At 40.2% G+C, this 19396-nt stretch overlaps 3 protein-coding genes across 7 annotated transcripts; 1 reads left to right on the forward strand and 2 right to left on the reverse strand.

The window, feature by feature from the left end:
• Nucleotides 1-1654: 1654 nt before the first annotated feature.
• On the forward strand, nt 1655-8568 carry LOC131331065 (deSI-like protein At4g17486). 2 transcript variants are annotated; one of them, XM_058364889.1, is made up of 6 exons: nt 1655-1934; nt 3765-3898; nt 5034-5252; nt 5576-5863; nt 6822-7065; nt 8544-8568. In XM_058364889.1, the coding sequence occupies exons 3-6, from the start codon at nt 5081-5083 to the stop codon at nt 8551-8553; spliced, it is 714 nt and encodes a 237-aa protein (XP_058220872.1). In that variant the 5' UTR covers nt 1655-1934; nt 3765-3898; nt 5034-5080; the 3' UTR covers nt 8554-8568. The 2 variants fall into 2 exon arrangements, with proteins under 2 accessions (XP_058220872.1, XP_058220873.1); XM_058364890.1 differs by having other exon boundaries at nt 3783-3898.
• Nucleotides 7448-15265, reverse strand: LOC131331064 (lysophospholipid acyltransferase LPEAT1). 3 transcript variants are annotated; one of them, XM_058364888.1, is made up of 9 exons: nt 14543-15265; nt 12639-12758; nt 12451-12488; nt 11979-12043; nt 10944-11012; nt 9918-10051; nt 9534-9674; nt 8326-8389; nt 7448-7964 (listed from the first exon to the last, which is right to left on the reverse strand). In XM_058364888.1, the coding sequence occupies exons 1-9, from the start codon at nt 15044-15046 to the stop codon at nt 7945-7947; spliced, it is 1155 nt and encodes a 384-aa protein (XP_058220871.1). In that variant the 5' UTR covers nt 15047-15265; the 3' UTR covers nt 7448-7944. The 3 variants fall into 3 exon arrangements, with proteins under 3 accessions (XP_058220871.1, XP_058220870.1, XP_058220869.1); XM_058364887.1 differs by having other exon boundaries at nt 7448-7777; nt 14543-15255; XM_058364886.1 differs by lacking the exon at nt 7448-7964 and having other exon boundaries at nt 8080-8389.
• Nucleotides 15266-16768: 1503 nt separating this feature from the next.
• Nucleotides 16769-19041, reverse strand: LOC131331066 (peroxisomal membrane protein 11A). 2 transcript variants are annotated; one of them, XM_058364892.1, is made up of 2 exons: nt 18196-19041; nt 16769-17290 (listed from the first exon to the last, which is right to left on the reverse strand). In XM_058364892.1, the coding sequence occupies exon 1, from the start codon at nt 18993-18995 to the stop codon at nt 18210-18212; it is 786 nt and encodes a 261-aa protein (XP_058220875.1). In that variant the 5' UTR covers nt 18996-19041; the 3' UTR covers nt 16769-17290; nt 18196-18209. The 2 variants fall into 2 exon arrangements, with proteins under 2 accessions (XP_058220875.1, XP_058220874.1); XM_058364891.1 differs by lacking the exon at nt 16769-17290 and adding an exon at nt 17304-17754.
• Between the last annotated feature and the right edge of the window lie 355 nt (nt 19042-19396).

A 19396-nucleotide genomic window follows, 5' to 3' on the forward strand; every position in this document is an offset into this window, starting at 1 on the left:
GATATGTTAAATAAGTATTAAAAAAAATATCTTAACGGAATGAGGCCTTAGTTGGAATCGATAGTGGATATAACAACGAGCCCCAAAGGGTTATTCCGCTAGGTTTTAGGTTTGCTCTCTACACAATTAATTAGGGTTCGATTCTTGACCTCATGTTGAAAGAAAGTAATTTCTCGTGAAGTTTTTTAGGTTTGCTTATTACACAATTAATTAGGGTTCGATTCTTGACCTCATGTTGAAAGAAAGTAATTTCTCGTGAAGTTTTTTAGGTTTGCTCATTACATAATTAATTAGGGTTCGATTCTTGACCTCATGTTGAAAGAAAGTAATTTCTCGTGAATTTTCTAATCTCAGCATGGATGACCTTTGACTGGACTGGAGAAGAAATTAGTCTGTAGTCCTAGTGTGGATGACTTTATCCTTGCCTTTGACCGGACCGGAGATGGAATTAGTTGAGGTGCATGTAAACTGGTCCGAATATCCCGACCGGTGCGAATACCCCGACCGTCAAAAAAAATAATATAAAAGTGATACTACTCCTATTGTGCATGATATCATTAACTAATAAGAAAAATCTAAATGATGAGACTCCATGGATTACTTTAGCTAGGTTGGTCAGGGACAATATCGGCCTTACTCCAGTTAATATAATGTAAGTATTGATTAATGAAACTGTAAAACAAAGCCAAAGGTGTTGTTGGTTTTCTTGGGTGCTACGTATTTTATTAATTATTACCGAGTCCGTTTAATATGGGCATTTATTTCGATTTAATTGAACCCTTCACCCTTGGTTGGCTGATCAGGATGTAATCCCAAAATTAATTAAGATGCGGATTACAAAATAAATTGATAGTATGCGAATTTAGTCGCTATGAAAGCTTCCTAGCACCGTCGGTCAAGAAAGTTGATAGAGGAGCCGGTGATCAAAGCCCTCAGAAAAATGGCAGCCGTAATTATAACGGTCTTAAGGTAGTGAAATTCCATGTTGGATACCTACACGAAAAATATAACGATCTGGACACTCTTTCGGAGGAGTTCGTGGAATAGACATGTCTTTTAAGATGCGGACTACATGCACCTAAACAACAAGACTCTATGAACATTAAGATCCGTCATTTTTTAAAACCTTCTAAAAAATACCAGTCTCACCAAAAGCATGTTAATTGATTATCGTTAGAAATGAATTCGAAACACAATTGTATGTAGAAAATTAGTTCTGACCAAGTATTGAAACGTATTTTTCTCAACGTAAATGTGTTTCACTATCTAACATCTGTCCAAATTTCTTGTCCATTTTAAAAAATCATTCATTTTCCACCCAAAAAATAACGTGTTTATGAGAAGTCTTTTTAAAAATATTTACACCAATTCTTTCTTCTCAATGAAATCTTTTAACTCAGTGAAAATTTTTGAAAACAAAAAAATCATGCTTATACATTTTTGTTTTGCGTACAAAATGCACGATTTTCCAAAAAAGACAAGTAAGCGATGTGGTCGGCTTCCACCGTTTTTTTTTTTCCTAAGCGGTTCCACCATTTTTTTTTTACAATAACTGCGCTAAACCCGATTTTAAATTCCTAAAACGCCATCGTCGTCACTAACAAATAAGGAAATACAGTAAAACAAGAATTTCAGAGCTCGGACAGGATGAAGCGGATAAAAGCAGAGAGAGAGGGAGAGAGTGAGAGAGAGAGAGAGAGAGTGAGAGCAAATATCGTTTCAACTCTCTGAAACTAAGTTTTCTTTTTCTTTAATATATATCATCCTTTCTATAGAGAGCATCAGAGCACGCGTGGGCTTCAAAATTAGCAGAGTTGTTAATCTGGGAAGCTTGTGTTCGCTATCTTAGAAACAGAGCAGTTTTTATTTCTTATGGAGAAGCAGGCTTAAATTTTCCGCCGGACGTCCTCTCAATGGCAATCCTCTTAGCTTCCGTGAGTACTCTCTCTCTCTCTCTCTCTCCCACGCACACACACTTCCCTTGTTCTTTTATGATCTGGGTGTCCCCTATTTACTACTTGAGAAGGGTCAGGAACCTGTCCACTTTATGGGTTTTGCAATTGAAGTTTTTGATCTCCGATTATGAACAGTCTTTTGATAGTTTTGTTCCGATGTTTTGTTTTCTTGGGTTTTCCGGCCTCTTGTTGCAAATAACTTCACAATTTGTGTTCTAATTCTGAATTCTCCAAGCATCTGAAGCTAATCCTTTTTTCTTGGCCTATCGTACGTTGCAGCTTCTTTCATATCCTGGCAAATTGCTGGAAATCCTTTTTTCTTTTTGTCATGGATTAGCAAAATTCTTGGTTTAGGGTATTACGTGTTTTTTTTCCCCGGTGATGAAGACTGTCCTGATGAACCGGACTAATCTCTCCAGTCCCTACCACAGCCCTTTCCACACGTTTTCGTGACGTGAGGTGGCCCCAAGGACAAATCACTGCTGAGGGGAACCGACCCTGCGACCTTGGCGTGGTAAGCCCCGCCGAGGCGAGTTGATTAACCACTGCAACAATCCCTTGGGATTGGGGTTTTAGTGGTACTACATGTTGAGTTAATAGATCTTGAACTTTTGTTCGAGTTTGAAGCTGCTTTGCCAATCTATCCCTGATGACTTTTGCCTATGAGGACATAATATTAGTTTTAATGGTTCTCTGCTTCAATTCAAACAAATAAACATAGAGGGTATTGTGGCCTGAGGGTCAGTGACTCGGTGTACCTTGCATGTAGGGATGGAGCTCAATCCTCTGTTCGACACGGGGATTCTGATGCATTTCTGGTCATTGGATCATGTCGGAATTTTTACATTTCGCAAGATTTTCATGTGATCTAATGGCCAAAAATGCATTGAATACCAGTGTATGCAAAGTTGGGTGCAGATTTGAGGGGTAGGGATGGAGCTCAAATCCTCATCCAATCTTGCATGTATCCGTATCTCAGTGCATTTCCGGCCATTTGATCACATGGAAATATTTTCGTTTCTCAAGATTTCCACACGATCTAGTGGCCGAAGATGCATCAGAATACTGGTATAGATGAAGTTGGGTGCAGAGGATAGCCCCAAGATCTTTTCAATTCTCAAGATTCTTAGTTATTTCGATATGGTTGAGTATATTGTTCCAAATGTATCTGTTTGCCAACTCCAAATAGTTGGAATAAGGATTTGTTTTGAGGTTTTGACTTTGGGTCTCTTTCTCTATTTCTCTCCTGCCCCAGCTTTAAAAGTAAGTATTTGGTCTGTTTTTTCCAACAACTATTCAGAAGGATACACTGTTTAAACAGCCTCTAGTTTTATATCCAGTACCTCCCAAAGGCTATCTACTCTCATTGCAGGCCTTTTGTGTATTAAATTTAGAAATTTTGAAGAGATGACATGCATGAAACTAATTCGTTTTTGTCTTTTTGAGTTTGTCCTTCCCACTGAATAGGAAGAACGAGATGTATAGTCTAAGTCATCGAGGTAACAAACTGCATTTATAGTAGACAAATCACTGAACTACTGGAGGAATGTGTTGCTTCCTTAACTACATCTTGAGTTTTGAATAAATTTCAGAGTTGCAACATGATAAAAACCTGAATTTCCCTCTGTGTACAAGATGAAAAATTCGTGCTGAAGTAGAATACTGAAAAGATAATGTTGTGCTGTCTCCTAAGATGGAGAAAACAGAGAATCTTCAGGATCTTTCCTAGAAGTTTTTACACTTTTTTCGCTGCATATATGTTGTCAGTGCCAACTTACTTCAGTTACTTAACTTAGTTATCTCTTTTAGCCTTTAAGGTGACTGGAGGTGACTGAAGAATGCCCAGAGTAAGGGCATTGTTGGAATTGACTTATTGTATGCTACCTTCCTCAGTTGGAATTAACCTGTGACCATGTGAGTAAGCAGAGGTCAACTTGTATCAGGTAAGTAATGGTAGATATGTTTAACGTCTTCTGCATTTGTTATTTCTTTGTTTAGAAACAAAATTTTTGGTACAGCTATTGACGCTATCCAACCTTCCTCAGTCGGAAACTTGTTTAGATAATTTTGAGCTCTTTATTTTTTGTCTTGTTTAGATAATTCGGGAGTATCGATGAGATAATGGCCAAGCAGACACTTTGGCATTTTCCAGTGCTGAACCTTAATAGTCAATAGCGTTGGGAGGGGTAGACTGCAGACCAACCTAACCTTTTAGCTTAATGTACAAAGAGGCTACTATTTTATTTTATTTTTAGTTTTTGTCATTCGTAACCTAGGGGACTTGGGGAGGGGATGGGTGCTTACGGGAATCGAACCCTGCCCATGTGTATGGGAGTATACAGGAGGCACCAATTGCACTCCACAAAGAGGCTACTCTCAAGCTTGACTATTATATATTGGAATTGTCAGCTCTCTCACCCTATTATCTCCTTAGGAGAACTCCCCTAAAGCCATCGTTGTCCGATAGGGAGTTAACACAGCGAACTCAAAGCCTTCAATATGAGATTAGAAGCATAGATTGACATCAAAAAGACACGAAATAATAATCTGTCCTAATGCATAGAAAACCCTGCAAAGTATGGTGTTTGTTTAGTTACCAACGTTTCTCCAGAGGAATCTAGTCAGATTTTTGCTTATGCTCCTTGATTTGGAATCACTCAAGAAAAATTGTGCAGTTACCTTTATATTTTTCTTTTCTCTAGCACGGGGATCTTGGTGCGTCCATTGCCTTTCGAGCAAGACTAATTCCTGTGCGGAGGATGTAGCATATACCTAATACTCACGTGCTAAGAGTTTGTATATTTTCCGGGTGAAAGTTTATATATGCTTGTTGTGATACACATCTATGTAGAGAAGCGAAAGCCTACAAATATTATTATTATGGTTAGTTTTTTTTACTTAAGTTATCCTTGGCATTATATTGGTGTTGTATATACAGCAGAGACCTAGTATTAATAGCTACTATGTAAGGGGAGAGTTAACCTCTCTTGCTCTCTCATCTTTATTTTCTGTCCTCCTTCACTGTGATTGTTTTACGTTGTACGCTATGACGCACTTGGATTTTCCAATGTGTAACAGGTTACGATTAGCCTTGAGTGACTGGTGGTCTCACGATTTGACAAAACATGAGATTTGGGCCAAAGAAAGGATGGCTCCATTTCTGCATATTTCCAAGAGTCAAACCAGATACTGATGTTGCAGGCGATACACCAGTATATCTCAATGTCTATGATTTAACACCCGTGAATGGCTACATATATTGGGCTGGATTTGGCATCTTTCACTCTGGCGTGGAAGGTAAAGTCGCCTTTGAACTTTTGTTTTCCTGTGGTTTGGGTTTTATTTTCTAGCTTATGTGCTCTGGTGCGTCTCGTGGCCCTTCTATTATCAAGTGGTATGACAGCTGGGCATCAGATAATTTACTCCAGAAATCTAGAAAGATGTACAAAGTTGTGTCCCCTTGCAAAAGTTAGATAGGAAGTCCTCTTTGCATTAAGATTTGATTGATTCACACATCAGAATATCATTGCTATAGACTGATAGTGTTTCTTTCAAAGATTTTCCTTAATATTCAGAGGAATTAAATGTTTTCCCGCTACTTCCATTCGTGCATATTTCAGTTCACGGAGCAGAATATGCCTTTGGAGCTCATGACTCTCCATCCAGTGGCGTTTTTGAAGTTGAACCTCGGCAATGTCCAGGCTTCAAGTTTAGGAAGTCTGTACTTATTGGCACTACATGCTTGGATGCACCTGAGGTTAGGGAGTTCATGGAGTACCACTCTTCAAACTACTATGGCAATACGTATAGTTTGATTGCCAAGAACTGCAACCATTTTTGCAAGGACGTTTGTTACAGGCTGACTAAGAAACCGATTCCAAAATGGGTAAATCGCCTGGCTGAAATAGGTACGCTTTCTTTATCAATCCACGGAAGGATTTTTGTTGGTGTACATGAACAAACGCATCCCTAATGGATTTTTGTCGACTTCCAAAAAAGTTATTCATTTTGACTTTCGGAATAGCATCTTGCACAATCCATTTCTAGCCCTGATAAGATAGTAACTTGGAGACAGACTACAAAGTTCAAAGTATGTTAACTAGATTTGCTATTTATTTGTACTCAAAAGTGGTAGCTAATTTCATGAGCACTTGTTCTACCGTGTAAACCAAAATCTGTATGTGATTTCGCAGCTGCATTTATCTGAAAGAACCCTTTTTCCTTTTCCCTTATTTATTCTTTGCAATGTTTTCATCTGTCCGTCAGTGAGTGTAGACTTGGATTCGAGAAACCAGGGTTAGGAAATTTTAATTTGTCTTTGACCTTTTTTTTCTGGATAGTAATGTTTTTGTTTGCCCTTGGATGTATTTCATAACTCTATTTGTAGGCCCCTTCCTTTCTTCTTTATGTGTTAGGTACTTTGGTGGGGATGTGGCTGAAGGTCTTTTTCGTTGGGATTACAGAATCAGTGTCAAATCAAAATACACAACAAGCAATATAGAAACCGTAGATATAGCGTATCTCTTTCTATATCTGCCGAGAATCTCGTATTGACTAAGAATATCTGTTGGATGGGGACTCAAGCAAATCTTCCGCTAATTTGTAATTTGTTTAGAGAATGCATATTTTGTTTCGGATTATGAAATCCAGTTGAATGAGAATGACTCATTAAAAAATGATAACAAGAAATGACATTTTGTTGAGTAAACAAAATCGTTGCTTAATTCATTTTTGCCCTTGCAATGACGGATGATTCCCTTGGCGGGTGGGACGATCTATCAAAAATTCATATCCATCATGTAACATGATATTACATTGAGTTAATGTATTTTAAGTGTCTTTCCTTCCTGTTTTGTATCCTGCTAGGTTCAAGCTTCCACTGTGTACTACCTGAATCATTCAACGATTCTGTTTTGCAACACAATCCAAGTTCTGATGAAGAATGTTCCAGCGACAAGAGAAAGCTAAAAAGTTCCTTCAGCAGTCTGTCTTCTGTATCAATCCGGCAAATGCAGTTGTCGAGGTCTTCCTTATTTCTGCGGTCACCCTTAAAAGGCTGCTCACCTCTATGGGAAAAAATAAAGTCTAAAAATGGTTTACTAAACGGAAGGTAAGAGGATGAAGATAACAGTTATGTGTGTGTGTGTGTGTTTGTGAAATTTCTCAAATGAGAAAACTTGAAGGTTTCTCTTTGTATTGGGAGAAGTGTGTAAATGCCGAAGCCCTTGTTCTTACTTGTTTGACGGGAGATGGGATGCATTTATGTATTTGGGAAAAATATGATGAAATTATGTATTTGGGAAAAATATGAAGAAAAGGAAAACCTCGCAGAAAGAGAAATCAAAAGATGGCAAGTACACAACCTAATGAGGGTACTGGTCTCTTGATTCTCTGCAGATTTCCGGAGCAATGAAAGATATCAAAAACAGTCCTACAAGAAAATATGAGAGAGAGAGAGAGAGAGAGAGAGAGAGAGAGAGAGAGAGCTCTGGTTTGATTACAAGGAAAAGTGATACTGAATTTCACCAATAATCCCCTCGCTTTTCTACACCGTAAGTAGCTTTTGACTTTGCAAAAATGGAAAAAACACAGCCTCAGAGAAATTCAACTGAGAGCATATGCAAACAAATGTATATCTCGTCGAGGAACGAAGTCATGAGATAACCCTTAAGTATGCATCCTACAACACATCTATTGTTGAACTGCTGGAGCAGCTCGTGCAGTTACCCGAGTCACTTCCTCCCGAATAGTACTTTCTGGATCTCCGTCACCCCAAAATCAAATGCAGAAACAGTCCAGCTTTGAGAAAATGCGACCAGCCTCTGAAGGTAATCAAAAGTCGAGACCAACCTCCGAAGCAATCAAAAGTCTAGACAACATGATATAACAAGAGTAGTGCGCGATCAAGAGAAATTTCTATATAGAACAATTCAACATTTCTGTTCGGAAATAATAAAATTAGACAGACTATACATATGCCGAATCTGAATTACTGTTGGCAAAAGAAACCTGCATGAACACGAAAGAGAGATTTTCAGATTAACACATGCACATTCCTCCTAAATGGGTTCTAGTGCACGTAAATCAAGAATAGCGCGCATGCATAAAACATCAAAACACACAATTCAAGAATAGAGAGGCAGCACTCCACTAAATGGCATGGTACTAAAGTTTATAACATTACAAGTGTGTTAACAGCACACCAATGTTGTTTCAGAACATAATGGGGATAACCAACCCTCTCTGTATATTCAAAAGAAAATACCAAGGGCACTAAGAAACCAAACTGGATCTAGATATCTTTTGAGAGCGAGGCCACGAAATTATCACTCGTCTTTCCGATGCAAAACAGTAGGCAGGCGATTATTACCGTTGAGAGCCGCATGGTATATTCGTTTCTCTGCCAAACCAATATCTGACATTGTAAGATTACCCTGCAAAAAAATAGACCGGCATATGAAACTAGTTGCCCTGACTATTAAATCTGACAGCAGGTTTTTCAAACAGAAACTCAAAATCAGTAGTTTTTCATTTCTGCCTTAATTGACATTCAATCGAGATTTTACATGAGGCAAAACTTTGCTTCAGGTTGGAATAGATTGCTTGTGGGCGAGTGCCTCCCTTGCAATTTGAAGGACTGATGGTCAACCAAACAGCTCAAGCAGAGATTCTATAGACGAGCCAAGGGGTGCCACGAGTGGACTGGAGGATGCCTAAATGCCTTGGCCTTCTACCAGAGGTAAGGGCACCATGAGGTTGCCTTGTCCATCACTATCCAATCTTCTAGGAGGAACACATGGATGCGCGTCAGTGACTCGTGTGCTCATATTTCCTTGTAGTCTTTCATTGAATGGCTCCTAAGATGTATGTTGTGAAAATTTGAGAATTTCTCTATTGGATGTTGATCGTTTCATCAGCTTGGCATTTGGATAAGGTAGATAAATTTAAAAGAGGACTCTATACAGTAAAGAGTGGCTTACAAACTTTAACCTGAAGTTACGCCTACATTTATGGATTTCAAATCTGGTACTCAGATGCTCCATCAACGTTCAAATAAACAAGTAATTCTAGTTTTCAATGCCATAACTCAGACACAGTATCTATCTATCTATACTATATACTAAGCAAATGTGTTTTGCCTTTAAATCCATCCAAACCCTCTTTCCTAATTTTCTAGATTTTTGATTTTTGATTTTTTTACAGAGAGTAACTAGAGAGGGAAACGTGGGAGAGGGAGGGAGAGAGATGTGGGGGGTTGGATATGTAGGAAGAATTATCCTATGCCCATGGGACATGATCACATGGTACTCCAAATTTAATTTTCACACGTCTTTTGGTGCATATAATAAGACCAATGCTAGCGTGCATCGAACATAGGATTAAAGAAAATGTTTAACTATCTTTTTATCAACTAGCGTTGTGCCTGTTCGATGCACGGGGCCGAAAAAACCAATGTAGTTTTTTTTCATCCTGTGCATCGAACGGGCATAAATGCTAGCGAAGTAGGAAGGTAACGTGACTATATTCATTTGATCGACTCTCACAAGTCATAACAATAAACTCAAGGGAAAGGCATACCTCACTAGCCATCAACCTTCGAACATTGTCAGCATAAAGTTTTGGATCGTCCTTTTCTTGCTGCGAAGGGTAGTAGATAGGTAACCACGTAACCTCGAGATAGTTTACAAATTGACAGAAAAGAAGAATTACATGGCGCACCTACATAAGAGATACATATTGAAACTGTAAGAGAAATCCAAGGATAAAATGACGAAGTCCTATAATTTACATAATTGATTTGGGGTTAAATTCAAGCGCAAACAGAAGCATGATCATGTGATGACCAACAGACTTCTGACTTCATTTCAGATAGAAAGCTTAATGCAAAATAAATAAACTCAGCTTCCATTGTCTGGATTTCACAGAGTTCAAACTACCTTGTACTGCTAACGAAATACTCACCCCAGATATGGTGTCCCAGGCAGGACTAAATCTCTGGTATGGATATCTTAAAATCACTGGAAGCACTGGAGCTTTAGCAAGAAATGCACCAGTCTTAAAGGGAAGGATGAAGTCGCCATTCGTTGTTGTGCCCTCTATGGAAACCAGAAGCAATTATACAACTAAAACAGCAGCACTTTGCAAAAGTATGTGAAAGATACATGGATCTAATTAAGCTGCAACTACTGAATTCCAGAGTATGATAAAAACAGCAAAAAAAGAATTCTATCCATTGCTTTAAATAGGTTTTGTGCTTCTCATATGGAAAAATATGAGAGAGTAAATAGCTAAATCTTACTTAAACAAACAAACTAATCGCTGGATATTTACAAAGATGACAACGAATGCGCATGTACATAAACTTTACAGATTATATAGAACAAGAGTGCATTGCTCCTTTCCTTTCCAAAATTTTCATTACAAGTACTAAGATGGACCTTCCACAAATTAATGCGGATGAGAGAAACCAGGTAAAAGCTATAACTAGTGTTCAACAACAGAAGTCTCATTCACTTGGATAAATTCAACGACACAGTGGGCAAAATTAATAGATTTAACTCCCATAAGACTCACAAGTAATACCGAACAACAAAGGGAACAAGATCAATTTAACAATAACTACTGGATAAATCAGGAACTAGATTGGTCTAACAATACTACTAGTACTACATGGTCAATACTTTGGGAATTTGACCGGTGTGGCAATTTATAGCTTCTATGTACCACCAGGGAAACAAGTCACAGTAAGGGCCCTCTTTCTACCAACCAGATATGAGTTAACTATGAAATTCTTCAATATATTTAATTTCTTCATAGTATATGAACATATTCCTTGCAATTTGTCGTGAATAGTATCTGTAAATAATTGTGATGTCCTCAAAAAAATAGTCAGAGCAGTCGCGTTAGCAAAACAAATAAAGTTACCAGGAGAAAATAAAAAAAAGGCATTATGGAGACACCAGTTTACTGATTGAATTGGAGAGTAACCTGGGAAAAGCATCATCATTGGAGCGGACTTATCCTGATGAGCTTCTCTAATTCTTTCGTTCACAATGCCTGCAAGCAACGCCATGGAATCAAAGCATCAGCTACACTCCTCTTGCAATAAAATGAAATAACTGATTCGGTGGTTGTTAAGCAAGAACAGAAAGCAGAAGTTCATTACAAGGCAATATCTGCATATTTGGATCCATCCCCGTCATAAGAAGTAAAAGACATGCCTTAAGTCGCACCAAAAAGGGGGGGACAAAGAAGGTAAAAGACTGTATAAAATGCTTTGTAAGTAGAAAATGTGTCCTAATTGCTTCATTACGACCATACAAAATCTCAATACAATGGAATCAAAAGCAGTTTTATGTTCTCATATTTTCTCCCCCATATATGATGAAGGCAAGAACCGCAAAAGCCCCTTGTCCAATTTAGACATGGCCACACCACCCCTGAGCCGCTCCGTAAATTTACATAACTCATTCATCTCAATGTCAATGGCAGGAAAAGGAACAAAAATCGGAATGAACAATAAGATGCCCCAATATGTTTTCACAATGCATCTCAATAATGATCAACCGAACAGGACAACTAACATTATTTACTCGTAACTTCTACAGGTGTTAACATGAATCAAGCAAAGTCGCATCTTAGCTGCATCATATCTCCTATCATGAAAATCATGCCAGCATCGCTGTCCAATGTCCCATATCATACCCAGGAACTGAAGCCAAAGAATGGTCATTTACTTCAACTTGCACAATATCTTCATTTAAGAAAACAATAGGTTTATAGTTCTGAAAGTGGAATAAAATGCAATTTCTCTATTAACTAATACAGTGAGCGAGGTAAGAGTAGCGTAGGTGAACTTTGGCTTTAATCCTATTCTTCTTTGGTATGTCCACTCAGGCTTGAAACAATTCTTGCAGATAGCAATATAGAAAGAAACATAAAAATAAATTGCAGGAAGGTACTCTATTTGTTCTATCCGTCGTCAACATTCTAGCTACCCATAGACATAAAAGATCTAAGTACCAGAAACGCCCTTGAAATCGGATGACTTCGACTCACGCTGGACATAAACACAACCGAGGCACTTGCTGCAGAAAGCAATAAAGGAGGATGTAAGGAATAAATGTTTAACAAATCACATGATGAAGAGAAACTTAAGCCATGATAACATAGCATAAATTGTTCTACAGACTCTTATCAAGACATATCATTCTTGCAAAAGCAAAAAAACAAAGGACAGCTTGGCTGGAATTTACGCTCTTAACAATTGAATTTAACATCTATTCACATTCACGAAAAACATCTTTAGTCTGTGATATTGCACTCTCAAGTCTCATCCAACTGAAAAAATGAACTTGTACAAATTATAACGCACAGACCCCTCATTCAATTAAGTGGAAGTAGCTAATGAACCAGGATTTGGAAAACTGATATATTTAGCATAATGCAATGTGCTAAAAGGAACTACTGATTAAATGATATTGGGTTAACCAACCTGATGAGACCAACTATAGGAAGTCTAGCCACTGATCTCTTCAGCGAAAAATCCAGGGTTAAGACCACAGAACCATCAGAGAAATGTGTCAGTGCCAGAACTGAAGGTTTGAAATAAATTCAAACAGTTCTTGAGCAAGCAAAATCATATGAGAACAGATTATCTAATCCAGCAAGGTGAATCAGCACCTTAGCAACAAAGCTTGGAAAGGAGGAAGACATATGGTATAATATATCCAAATACGAGACATGATTAGATACGATAACTCCAGGCCTTTCAGGTTCTTCAGATATATCTTTGCACTCAGCCTGATCAATTGAAAAGAAGAAAGAGCCAGACACAAAAAAAGGAGTCAAAATTCAGCATTTTTGCCGTAACTGCCATAGAGAAGACATAGCATTAACCAAAGAAAAATCATCTCACGACACCACCTCTGGTAAAATCTGCATGTCACGTCATACTTTTCTTAGAGTATTAAGCATGAAATATACAAAAAGAGGTTAAGCGAATATGAATAATTATAAGGGGCATACCCTGGAAATGGAAAAGATAATACAGAAAAAAAGAAAAGAAGGAAAAAAGTAACTAATCGAAAATAAAGCAGTACAACCCGCATAGATACCACCAAGGGTGGTGGTAGTTTAGTGGTTCAAGGCTCACTCCCAAGTGGTTTGGGTGGTCAAGAGGTCTAAGGTTCGAGTCGTGCTATCAATGCCCCCTCGTACTTTGACCTCTTGTGAAGTGCGTCTGTGTTTTCAACTAGCTCTTGGTGGGGCGGTAGAAGCTATAGCAGTATAGCTCTTTGGTCCCTTCTTGGGCCCACCGCGGGTCCAGAGTCTCTATGATTATGCCTAGGGGCCCTCCTCCACCCTTTTTATACTGGCAAAAAAAAAAAACGCACAGAGAGGTGTAATAACTAGGGGTGAGCAAGGAACCGAGTAACCCGATGAAACCGACCAATCCGATGCATACCGAAGGTTGTCAGACGGTTTAGAAAGCTTCAGCAATTGAGTACAGGTTGTATTTTCAGAGTTTTTTCGGTTTTTGGACAGGTGGCGGGTTGTAGCCAAACAAATCTGCATTCACCCAAACCGACCAACAGTGTTTTATACTCCATGTGTATTTTCCCTTCCTTGTGGTGTGGTTCTATTTGCTACAGGGATTACCCTCATCTCTTTGGCATACAGCAGGCCTTACCTAGGACTTTCAACGTACAGGTAACCTCTTAACTCTCCTTCCCTCTCTCTCACTCACTCGATAAATAAGAAAACAAAACATATCAAAGCTTCTCACCTTGAACCTCACAGAAACCCTAAATCGCAAAATGAAGTGGGGCGGCTCACCACAGAATCCTTCCCCTTTATCACTTTTACCTTCTCCTTCCATCACTTTTATATTCTCCTTCCATCGTGGAAACAAATCCCCCTTGCTTTCCATTTCTTTGCAGTGTGATTTTGTTTTTGTTTTCTGGGAGTAGACTGCTACAGCTCTGTAATTTTTGGTCGTCGGAGAGAAAGGAAGAGGAATCTGTCAACCTGACTAATCCGACCGAATCCAAATACCCGATTCATATCGGGTTTTGACAGTACACAGATCGAAATTTGGTGCTCATCTTCCAAACCAGAAGTGGATTGGGTCAGAGGTGGGTGGGCAGCAAACCCGACCCGTGCTCATCCCTAGTAATAACCATATCAAACTGATCATAAAACTACTAGTATACCGAAATCCAACCAAAAGGGACCAATGAAGGAACAACAAGGACACTTACACTGTCAAAGTAATTCCCTTATCCTAACTAGGGAAAATTACCAATCTAGGAAGTATTACCTTAATCATACACATCACAAGTAATGAACACAAGCTAAAAGCATAATTTTCCAACTGCTTTCATCTCATTAATGAAGACCCATTCACTTTCAGAAAGATCAATTACATCTCCAAATGTAGCAAATAAGGCTTCTCTCACAAATTTGCTCTTTATCTTGGTTTTGCCCTTATCTGATTCATTTGGAGCCGTAATTGATTTTTCTGAAGTTCAATTGGTCTTCCTTAATTAGATTAAAGGAGTTAATGTAAACATCAATCTATGTACCTGATCATTGAACTGATGCGTTTCATTTATCCAATAAAACCCTAGAACGAAAAGAATCGCCCTGGAAAAAAACTTCCCCGCCCGAACAATCACGGCCCTCCTCCACCCCCTCATGTGCGCATAATCCTCCTGCCCGGCGCCGTCCTCCCTGTTCGGCGCCAGACACATCGTGCAAACCCTACACACCAAGTAATACACCACCATTATCGTCATCACCACCGCCACCCGAACCGGCAGCAAAGTGAAAAACGCGATTCCGAGCAGCAACTTCTCCGTCCACGGCAGCTCCCCGCAGCCCATGGTGCCGTACACGTCGCTGCGGACGTACGCGGCGAACTTCTTCTCCAGCTCCTCGATGGTCGCGGCGGAGACGGGCGGCGGGGGGATGACGGCGGCGGCTGCGTCGGGCTTGAGGAGGGGGCGGTCGTCCTTGGCGGAGGAGCCATCGTCGATCGGGTCGGGTTGGTGGGATTTGGGATTCAGGTCTTTGAGTTCGGACTCCATTGGTTGATGAGTATAGTGGGATTACAGGAGACTAGATTGGGGGTTTGTGGAGTTCGATCGCCATTGTTGTTGCGGTGATTCTCGTCGATCGAGTTTAGAGAGAGAGAGAGAGAGAAGAAGGAATATACTCCGTAGTATTTGGTTCGGTGGCGTGTCGGTGTCAAGGATGAGGTCGCTGTGGAGGATGGAGACCGTGAAGCGTTGGGAAGTACGCCCGCCGTTGGATAGGTGTGCGGATTCATTTTAGTGTAATAAGATTTGTGGGGTCTCTCGTCTGTTAACTGTTGGATTTGTAACACGTAACACTGACGTAAGAGATGACAATCTCGTCCGAACGGATGAATATCTGAACATTAAAATATTCATCTGTTCCGTACTGATCGGGCCGGGTTTATTCAATTCTTTTAATTGCGGTATCACTTTTGGTATCAGGTGCCGCCTGCCGGTCCAGTTTCTTTGTTAATTAGAAAGAAGGTAATTTAAAATTTATAAAAATTATGTGTTTACATAAATAATTTTTCTATTCTTATTTGATAGATATCATTAAAATCTTTTAAATAATATAAAAAAAATTAAAAAATTATTTTTTGTTTTTATTATATTTGAGTTTGAAATTACATTTTTAAAAAAAATTTAGCGAAACGGGGCCACTTTTTAAAAAATTGACGAGTTTTTGGTTAGCATTCGATGTATACAATCTCTGAACCATATCTGAACCGTTAAATGGTTCCAAAAAGGAGACCGTCCTCGTTGATCGAGACGGGGTTTGGGATGGGATTTGATGATGGACTTGGAATTTAGGTCAGTGAGTTCGGACTCCATTGGTGATGGGAAGTGCGAGGGAGGGAAATTATTCAGCAGTCCCGAACTACCGGCTCAATTTTCCCATGTGGTACTCCCTAACAATCACATCCTGCCATCTAAGCTGCCAATACATGTCACTTGCCCGGATGGCAATTGCCCATACATGTCCAGGGAAATTTTGAAACCCAACTCCTCTCTCTCTCTCTCATGGAGTCCGATACTACCACCGTCCACCGACCCAAACCATCGCCACCATCAGCGACTCGATTTCGTCGAAGGAGATGACTTGATTTGGTTGAAGATGGCGACCAATTTGGTGGAAGGAGATGACTCCGCCATTTCAAGGTGGAAGGAAGACTAGATGCAGTTGAAGGAGATGTCTCTTAAATGAATCTCCGTTTTTGGGTCTGATCGAACCACTCATGGAACAAACAAGACAGCTACATTTTCTAATGTACAGAGTTTCTCATGAACTACTATTTGGACACAAGCTGGATTTACCTTGCAATGAAATGCCAGAAGTCTACATCCAAGGGCAAATTCCAATTAAGCTTACAGACTGGTAGAATCGAAACTTCCAGTTATGCTTAAAGACGGGTTCTTGGAATGAAAAGATTCAATTGCCAAAAAATCGGGGGGGCTAGATCGGGGGTTTTGTGGAATTCGATCGACATTGTTAGTCTGAGTTGAGAGAAGGCGGAAGTCGAGAGCGGGTCGAAGATCTAGGAGGATAGAATGGTTTTATGACCTATACAAATCCTCCGTCCGCCACTGAATGTTTTACCGTTGTTGCAATGGTTTGAACACATGCCTGCAGCAGCTAGTAGGCATTGGTAGAAAGGTTTTATAACCTTTTGGTTGAGAGCTCTATCAACACATGCACATTCAACCATTGAATAGGGTTCTTCCCAACACAAGAAGAAAAACAACATTTGTATAAATTTTAAACCTGCGATAGACCTTATGCAACCTAAAGTAAACAAGGCAAACCAAATGCCAACGAATTCCACATGATGAATATCCCCAGAACAAGAAGCAGAACTTGATAGCATAACTAGCATCATCCACACAGCATATCAGAGAAGACAGATCGGTCCCGGGAAAAAGAAAAAAAAAAGGGGCAATGGATGCCGTTAATTTAAAGAAAACCTACGAGCAGAAAGGGCAGCTTGTCCAACAATCACTGTATGTGCCTGTAATCCTCGTCATGAAGCTGAAATTACGGTTGGTATGCATGACTCCTCCTAGATGAATGGTTTAACATGTTCTGGATATTGCATCTAGCATTAAACTTCTCTCCTTGAGCAACAACCATATTTCCTTGTTCATGTACTCACTTGACCACTTGCAACATCGCTTTTCTCAGTGCACATATCATTTTTAACCCATGGTTTTCAGTTGTCCTCATTCTGTGGCATCTTCATCAATGGTGTAAGACATCTGAAAGTAAAACATACTCCGGCTATAACCTCCACATCCTTATAGACTAACCTTACTACTATCCCGGATTCGCTATAAAGCTCTAACCTTCTTTAAACTGGGATGATCTCAAGAGTGCATGATTAATTAGCAAGTGATGCTAAATCATCAAGTGCAGATAGCTGCTATCAAGAACAGATTTGCCCCACCTAATGACCCGAAGCCGAAGTGCATAAACCAAGGTAACAGAGCAGGATATAGTTTGTAAATCTTCGATTCTTAACATGGACCGGGAATGACCCAATCCAATAAATAAATAAATAAAAACCAATGCCCGAAATCATAGAGAGCAGACACCTATTATGCTGTCTTGCTCCAGAATCCAAAAAGATCAGCATCGATTATGGATTCTTGATTCCTCCAACACCAAAAAGTACAGAAGAGTAACAACGGGTCATGGAGTATGCAGTTCCCAAATCCTGTTCCTTCAATCGCCCGACGGATCACAGGGACATTATCAATTCTAAATATATTTATCAAAATCCAAATTTTCTTGAATTCACTTGCTAGCATAATCTCTAAGGAAAATGAACAATGATAATGACATAAAGGAAAACAGTGTATAATTCAATCCTTTCCATCCCCAAGAGGCATACCAATATTATTGATCAGAAATGTAGTAACAAAAGAATCCAGGAGCTTCGTGGATCTACATTATCTCCCTTGAAGTGAAACTACAAGAATTGCTATGCGCCGATTAATCGCCGATTACTAGGCCCCGAAGCTCGAAGGTGGCTGACCGACTAGCATGACTTTTAAAACATTGGAAAAACAATCGTCATAAGATAGTATAACCCAACTTAAACAAACATAAGTCCCAAATTATTACTACTACAACCAGCAGGTTTCAACAACCACATTCATACCTTATCCCCTCCAATCAGCAAGAAACCCAATTCTTATGAGTACTAATCACCGCCGACAAAAGCCCAGCCGACGACATCAACGCCGGCCCAGAAAACCTTCCCTTCCCGTCCCTCACGTCCCCCAACGCCATCAACCCATCAGCCAAATCCTGCACGACCGAAAGCCTCTTCATAACCCTCTTCTCCCTCAACTTCCCAATCTTCCTCTCCTCCTCCTCCCCGGCCCCCTCCCCTCTCAACCTCAAAACCTCCACGCTCGACCTCAGACACGCTTCTTCCTTGTCAATCCTCCTCAAATCCCCAACCTTCAACGCCACGCTCCCGAAGTACCCTACCAGCTCCGCCCACGCGCTGATCTTTTGCAACTTCTGCAAGTGGGTGTTGTCGATCAACCCAGATTTGGCTAGCCAGACGAATTGCTCGACGAAGTAGTACACGCCCTCACCGCCGTAGGCGACGAGCGAGAGTACGAGTTCTTGTTTCGAGTCGAAACAGAAGTTCTTGTTTCGCAGAGCATTGAGGTCTTGGACGAATTTGCCGAGGCGGAAGGCTTTCCGGCTGAGGCCGACGCTGGATTCGAAATTCTTGAGGCGGGGGTGGAGGGGATGGGCGGAGGGGAGGAAGGAGGAGGCGAGGATGATCTTCGCGGCGTAGCGTGAGATTTTGAGGAGCTTGTCGACGCCGTCGCGTTTCGCGAGGTAGGTTTCGAGGTGGGTTAGGAAGTCTTGGGTGTTGGGTGGCGGTGATCTGGGGTTTTGACGAGGAGGAGTGGGGTTTGACGAAGGTTTGGGTGGATCCATGGAGAGGGAGAGGGAGAGAGGGAGAGATGAGAGACAGAGAGGGAGAGGGAGAGGGAGAGGGAATTACGTCATTGAGGAAGTGAAACGGCATCGTATTTATCGCTCGTTATTAAGGAAACACACGTATTTGTTGCTTACTTTGATTTGTGTGCCATGTGCATGGAAAATGATTTATTTTTCAATTCCAAGCGGGTATATCTTACGTGGTATACGTTCGGCGCATCAGAACTGTTCAATACATTTTTGATGGTTTGGATTAAAACTCTCTCTCTCCTCTCATCCAACACTTTGTCTCTTCAAATTTGAACCGTTCAAACACGCAATGGATTGCTTGGATGCGCGAGCGGGCACCACGTGGTACCCGCTCAGCACTGAAAAAATTTCCGAAAATGATAGGAGTA

This window comes from Rhododendron vialii, chromosome 6a (genome assembly GCF_030253575.1).
Source record: "Rhododendron vialii isolate Sample 1 chromosome 6a, ASM3025357v1".
Taxonomy (NCBI): domain Eukaryota; kingdom Viridiplantae; phylum Streptophyta; class Magnoliopsida; order Ericales; family Ericaceae; genus Rhododendron; species Rhododendron vialii.

Excerpts from the sequence above, each read along its gene's own strand:
- LOC131331064 (XM_058364887.1), bottom strand. The coding sequence starts at position 15,046 with ATGGAGTCCGAACTCAAAGACCTGAATCCCAAATCCCACCAACCCGAC. Across the intron at positions 12,044-12,450 it reads CCTATAGTTGGTCTCATCAG|CAAGTGCCTCGGTTGTGTTT; the intron begins GTTGGTTAACCC and ends TGCTTTCTGCAG. Across the intron at positions 9,675-9,917 it reads CCTGGGACACCATATCTGGG|GTGCGCCATGTAATTCTTCT; the intron begins GTGAGTATTTCG and ends TCTCTTATGTAG.
- LOC131331065 (XM_058364889.1), top strand. The coding sequence starts at position 5,081 with ATGAGATTTGGGCCAAAGAAAGGATGGCTCCATTTCTGCATATTTCCA. Across the intron at positions 5,253-5,575 it reads CTTTCACTCTGGCGTGGAAG|TTCACGGAGCAGAATATGCC; the intron begins GTAAAGTCGCCT and ends TGCATATTTCAG. Across the intron at positions 5,864-6,821 it reads AAATCGCCTGGCTGAAATAG|GTTCAAGCTTCCACTGTGTA; the intron begins GTACGCTTTCTT and ends GTATCCTGCTAG.
- LOC131331066 (XM_058364892.1), bottom strand. The coding sequence starts at position 18,995 with ATGGATCCACCCAAACCTTCGTCAAACCCCACTCCTCCTCGTCAAAAC.